The sequence below is a fragment of the Salvia miltiorrhiza genome, chromosome 4 (assembly GCF_028751815.1).
Source record: "Salvia miltiorrhiza cultivar Shanhuang (shh) chromosome 4, IMPLAD_Smil_shh, whole genome shotgun sequence".
In the NCBI taxonomy this organism is placed as follows: Eukaryota; Viridiplantae; Streptophyta; class Magnoliopsida; order Lamiales; family Lamiaceae; genus Salvia; species Salvia miltiorrhiza.
In genome coordinates, this window is record NC_080390.1 from 3,730,934 (window position 1) to 3,737,549 (window position 6,616).

Here is a 6,616-nt window from a genome sequence, read left to right on the forward strand (position 1 = left end):
AAAGAATTTACATATATCGACTTCTTCAAAATCAGTAACTCCAAACACGAGATACAAATGCTTGAAGAATATAGGACGCTTACTGAAACTATGGAGGCCGTTATAACACGAAGCTGAGAAGTTGGTGTTCGAACATGTATAGCAAGGACTCCATTTGATCTTTCCTTTTCTTCTGAGTAGAAATTTCTATAGGTTTGCACACCTGAAATAGACCCTTATCAGTAATCATAATGATAGCACATATAATAGTTGTTTACTGAAGCTGCTACCTTCTTCAATGTTTGTTACTCCCGGAAGAACACTTGCTAGACTTTCTACTTCCAGCATCTCACAGAACGAAGAATATTTCCGGACGTCCTGAAATGGCTCGAGCTTTAATACAGGATAAGTCTTTCAACAAATAAACTGTATGGAATTCCGGGCACCTGAACTTGAAGCGTTAAACACTTGTTGACTAAAAGTACATGTCCAGCTCGGATTCTGGCCTCCAAATAAGACACAAGGCACCATGAAGGGGTAAAAAATGAGATTTAACAACAAACTCCCTCAAAGGAGCAGAATTTCCCCGTACGAACATAATGTAGAATGTGTTATCGGCTTATAACGACACACGACTAGAACGTGCTATACCTCTTGTAGTCACCAACTGCACACCTTCCTTCAATTGTTTTCACACCATCTGCGTACAAGTCAAAACTCTTTTCAAAAGATGCAAACTTCATAAAAATAAAACCAACAAAGAGTATAATACCAGAACTTAAAATCAAGAGATGAATACCACTGAGCAAAGAGAAGAAAGGCTCCTGGACGTGAAGCTCAAAATTTACTTCTCTCAGCACCTACAGAAACTCAATGTCAGCACAGTAGAAAAAAAGAAAAAAAACGTTGCTCTGCACCAATGGAAAGAAGTAATGGATAATATTTTCAGTCTTACACTTAGTAAAGCAGAACCTTTTTCTACAATCATCTTATTCCATTCTTCATCTTTCTTCCTATGGTTCAATTCTTCATCAGATGGTATAAGTTCTTTGTATGATGTGCATAACGCTCCAGAACATATGGACTGATATAGAGACGATGCTAGTCGCTTGTATAAAGGATACGACGGAACTCCTCCGGAAACTTATGATTACAACGACACACCATTAGCAACTGAGTGGCATTAAGAACTAAGATAGAAAGCAAGTCAAATATGGATTTTATTCTTTTCACCGGATCACCATTCACCCATTTCAGCAAACTTGAGCATAACGCTATTAGGTTCGGCTCGATTAGATCATTACACCCCTACCCAAAATACAACTTTACTTACATTGGATATTCTCGCAAATCCCAAGTCCAAACAACAATCTTGATTTCCACGTGGTTGCCATGTCAGTTTCGATTTAGGATTTGTGAAAAAACCCGAAAAAGTGTAAATTCATGCATTATAGGACAAGTTTAAAAGTTTATGTGCAAAACCAAAAACGGTCCAAAGTTCGTGTATTTTGAGGCAGTATATATAACGTACAAATCAAAATGTTAGGGCCAATTATCACCAGAAACATGAAACCTGCATTTGTAACATCTATATTTAAACTGAAGCAGATGTACAGTCTATACATGCATATTTTTCAACACACACACACATATATAAGAAATAAGAGTCTATAACAGAACACGAGCTTTCCCAACAATAAAAACACAGAAAATGACATAATAGCATCAAAACTTGAACGAGGCGGTGGTGGAAAGGGTAAGAATTCCATATTTCAACTGAAGGCATCAGGGTACAACTGCTTATGCAAAGAGTACAACACGAGTCGGAATTCGTGAACCATTGAATATATTGTGAATTTATGAAAAGGGCAGTAAAATACCCGCGTTAGTGTGAAGGGGAGCTGACGGATCGTCTCTGAGGAGATCGGCGCAGTATTCGTTGGAGAGACCGATTTGAATCTTGCCTTGTATGGAGGAAATGAGTGTGAATTTCAATAGCTCTTCTACGCAGTCTTTCAGTTCTACCGGCTCGACTCCCGGAGACGACGGCGGCAGCGGCAGCGGCGACTCCTCCTCCTCCTCCATACTAGTACCGCTGTCGCCAAATACAATAGTACTCCTAAAAACTTACTCCCTCCGTCCCACTCCAATAGGCTCGCTTTCCTTTTTGGGACGTCCCACTCCAATAGGTCCAGTCTAAAATTAGAAATAATTAGGGCCTTCTTAATTATTAATTAAAAAAATATATACACCCCTTAATTTTAAACCTTAATTTTCATTCCTCACCAGTCACCACTAACCACTCTCTCTCTCTAGTTTTCCCTCCCCTCTTCAACAGTCACAAGCTTAGAACTCCGGCGACACAGTCCCTGCCGCACCTCCGTTGTTCTTTGCCGGCCACCGTGACTGCTGCAGTCACCGCCACCCCCTTCCCCTTCTCTCTTCAATTTCCGGCAACAAAAGCACAAGCTACCCCCTTCCCCTTATCTCTTCAATTTCCGGAGACCCACCTCTGTGAACCACAAAACCCTAGTCGCCTTCTCTCTAAACCTGCCGCCGTATCTTCACCCCTCAAGAGAAGGGGCGGCGCAAACCCTAGATTGAGAAGAGTTAGGGCAACACGCTTGAGGGGCAGAGGACCGGTGAAGGCGGCGACCGTCTGCCGTTTTTCCAGGGGCCAACAGCGGAGGCGGATTTAATTTCAGACAAGAGAAGGGGGCTCGATTTTGACAGAGAACTTCTTCCCCCTGATGAAAGCTTCTTCCCCAATTGCAGACAACTCCATGATCTATCTCTCTCTCTGCATGTATCTATCCCTTTCAATCAAATTGAGTGAGAAGAGTTTCGGCGGAGGTGGATTTAATTTTAGAGGAGAAAAGGATTAGAGTTTCCCTTGTTTCAGTCGATTTTTTTTTTTTTTTTTTTTTTGAGCATTCTTGTTTCAGTCGATCGAAAGGGAGAACAGGGAGAAAGTAAAATGTCTAATTCATCATTTGTAAGGGAGAAAGAGAGACCAGGGACGATTGCCTAATTCATCATTTAATTCATTTTATTTAAATAGAGAATGTTTAAGGAAACAAATGTGATTAAGAAAAACAAAGGCAATACTTAAAAGGTTAATTTTATGTGGACCACACCATTTATCTATCAAAAAGTGTGTTTCTTAATCTCCGTGCCGAAAACAATTGAGCCTATTGTGCTGGGACGGAGGGAGTATAATGTAGCCTTGTAGCCTGTAGGGGCCAAATGTGTACTCCCTCCGACCACCATCATTTGTTGATAGGAATTTTAATACTTGATGTTAAATTTTACTCCCTCCTTCCCCAAAATAAGTTCCTCTTTGGGGACGGCACGGATTTTAAGGAAAATGGTAAAGTGTATTGATAGTGGAAAAAAATATGTTATAATTAGTATTGGAAGTGGTGAAAAGATGAAAAAGTGTTATAATTAGTATTGAGAGTGGTAAAAAAGTGAAAAGTAAGAATAAATAAAGTATTATTAGTGGTGGAGTAGTTGTCCAAAAATAGAAAGAAAGAAAGAAGAACTTATTTGGGGGACGTCCCAAAATGGAAAAAGAGGAACTTATTTCAGGGACGGAGGGAGTATTTATTTTTATAAATAAGTTATATATTATAATAATTAAATCTATATCTATATATATAATATAAAATACCAGTTTAAGGGTCACAATTTCCCGGCAAATTTTTGCAGTTACTTTTTCCAAAAGTTTAGGGGTATTTGAAAAAACGTGATTTTTGACACCAATTCAGTTTTTTCCCCCAAAAATATTAAATCAGCAACAATTCACTTTGTTTTTTTCAAAAATTTCGGGCACATTTAAAAATCACAGAACACATAAACATGAATTTCGACACTGATTCAGCAATCACGCCAACAAATTTATTTTAAAATTTTCATCATAAGAAAAGAAATGACAGATGATATTTCTTAAGTAATTGAACAAATTTCTTACATATAAAATTGATTAATTCAAAATCTTGAATCTGTTTTTTTTTTTTCTTAGTTGAAGAGAAGATGAAATCTTGAATAGAAAATAACTTTGATCTGCTTAAACAATTAAATCAATGTTTCTTGCATAAAGAACTTTTTTTGAATCTTATTCTTTTTCTCCTATTAACTGAGAGAAAAGATGCAAATTCGATAGAAGATAACTCCGGTTAAAGGAAAAGACAAGAAGAAGAAGTGACGCTACTGCAATTCAGTTTCAAAGCATTCACTCCAACGTCTGGGAATGTCGCAGCATTAAACTTTATGTAATTCAGGAAATTGCAATTTCACCACTATTGTTTATGGGAACTGAAAGGAAGATGATGAAATTATTTTGTAGAATAATAAGAAAGAAGAAGAAGATAACGCTGCCAAAAGAAGATAAAAAAAAAGAGACGATCACAAAAAGAAAAAAAGACGCATGAAGAAGAAGAGTTTGCAGGCGGCGCGGTGCCAAAATGAATACTAGGGCTTTCACAATTTCTTTTTCATACTATTTCTTGTATTTGTATTCTTTTGAATTAGTTTTGGAGTATCTAATGATGGGCTTTTAATAAGACTCAATAAATTGAATCACAGCCCAAAATTATTATGTTAGGTACATGTTATTCATTTTTTAATTTAATTAAAGATCTACAATTACTAAATTAAGTGTGTGATATTGAATAAAATTATAGAACTTTAAATATGGCTTATAATTATTTGTATTTTTATGTATGCAAATGTTTATTTAGTTTTGTATAGGACCTAATGCTCTATAATTATAATGCACGAGAAACTTTTAATTGAATACATATTATTTTCACCTCATGCCATGCACGAGAAACTTTTTTCTATTTCTATATTTATATAAAATTGAGATAGATTATTATATCTATAAATATAATAACAAAATTAATTTTAATTTAATATAAATTGAAAAATAAAAAAATAAAGAATAATTAACAATCACAAAATTGATATTATGAAAAAGTAAAAACAAGTTAAAAAGTAAGAATTAAAAAAAATAATTATGCTTATTAGGGATTTGACTTTAATATTTATTCATTTTTTAATGAGTATCATATTCCTAAACCAATTTGTTATTTTAAGATTATTAATTAATTTTTATATTGATAATTTAGTACTATTATTTGTTCAAAAATGAGATTGAATTAACTTATTTACCTTACAATTTATAAACTAAATTAGTATTACACGATACTCATTAAATTTAATATTATACTCATTCAGTTGATAATAATTTATTATACACTACTTTGAATCAAACAATATTTACATGAACGAAAATTAATTTTTTTATCAAACAATTTAACTCATAAATGATACTTTGATATTTTATATAATTTAAAATTTGTACAAGTTATAAATATGTTTTTGTCAGTGTATAGCACGCGGGTGGACATACTAATAATATACTCACCAAGTTTTGTCTCTCCTTGTATGAGTATATTATTTCACATTTTCTCTCACTTTCTTCTATCATACATTTTCTCATTTTTATTCTTCTATAAAATTAATATCTCTTTTATTATCTTTTTTCATATTTCTATGCTTTTTTAGAAATCATAAAAATTGTTTTAAAGAAAAATACATTTTAAATTAAAAACCACGACAAGATCTTTAATTTGGCATAAAAATCAGTAAATATAAATTTAGATAAATAATTAGTTATATATATATTAATATAATATTAAATATGACTTTTATTTTGTGTTTAAATATTTATTTATTTATTGTGGCGCATAATACTATATAATAATATATAATGTTAATTTTAGTTATAAAATAATTATCAATACACTTTATATAAAGTTAAAATTTTACGTTTTAAAGTAATTAATTTGATTTATTTTACTTTTAATATAAATTCTATATTTATTTATATTTTAATTCTATTTAACATTTATATGCATTTTCTTAAATATATCGTTTAATTTCGATGTTCGTCGTGCATCGCACGGGCGGGCGTACTAGTATAATAAAAGTATGTGAGGCATGTTCTAAAAAAGTAAGTGAAATATTTTTTATAGATATAAAAAAGGTTAAGTATCAAATAAGCCCTTAACGTGGAAGCCCTTATTACATTCAGCGCCCTATGGTCAGGGGTGTGTCAACTAAGCCCATATACTGCTTAATTTTGAACAATTAAGCCCTTAGCCCTAACGCCTACTTAACAGCCGTTTGTTTTATATATATATTTTTTTCTTTTTTTAATCGATGGACTGAAGCAGTAGTTGAACTACCCAACAAACAATTGGCGTGGTGGACAGTTGTTAGGTCCTGAGGGTCTCGAATAGGTGTATGGGGGGGGGAATACACCTATAGGTTATTTTTAACTTAATCTACTGACCTCAATCAGAGGGATCTCAGTCAGAGATCAAAACGAAACTTTGCACGCAAACAAAGACTCCTGTTTTTACTGAAATCAGTTTTGACCAACAGGGTTGACGACTGATACTGAAAGCTCTTCAGTAAAGAGTTATCAGTTAAGTTACTGGAACTTAACTGATCCAAGTAAGGGCTTCAGTCGTGTTTGCAAAGATAGAGATGATATCACTCTTCCTTACTATCAGAGGATAGTTCAGTCAGATTGATATCATACGCAGCGGAAATTAAACTTAGTTTC

The 6,616-nt window shown here is 33.6% G+C and overlaps 1 protein-coding gene across 3 annotated transcripts in view; it reads right to left on the bottom strand.

Annotated features, from left to right (window-relative positions):
* LOC131022230 (uncharacterized) overlaps positions 1-2,114 on the bottom strand; it is a 3,074-nt gene extending 960 nt beyond the window's left edge. The window contains exons 1-7 of one of the 3 annotated variants that reach the window (XM_057951693.1): positions 1,860-2,114; positions 935-1,122; positions 779-839; positions 631-679; positions 426-480; positions 270-357; positions 84-202 (exon numbers count right to left, since the gene is read on the bottom strand). In XM_057951693.1, the coding sequence (XP_057807676.1) occupies positions 84-202; positions 270-357; positions 426-480; positions 631-679; positions 779-839; positions 935-1,122; positions 1,860-2,064 (765 nt within the window). In that variant the 5' untranslated portion in view covers positions 2,065-2,114. Of the gene's footprint in view, positions 1-83; positions 203-269; positions 358-425; positions 481-630; positions 680-751; positions 840-934; positions 1,123-1,859 lie in introns of all 3 variants that reach the window. The other 2 variants (XM_057951692.1, XM_057951694.1) reach the window with 2 other exon arrangements.
* Between the last annotated feature and the right edge of the window lie 4,502 nt (positions 2,115-6,616).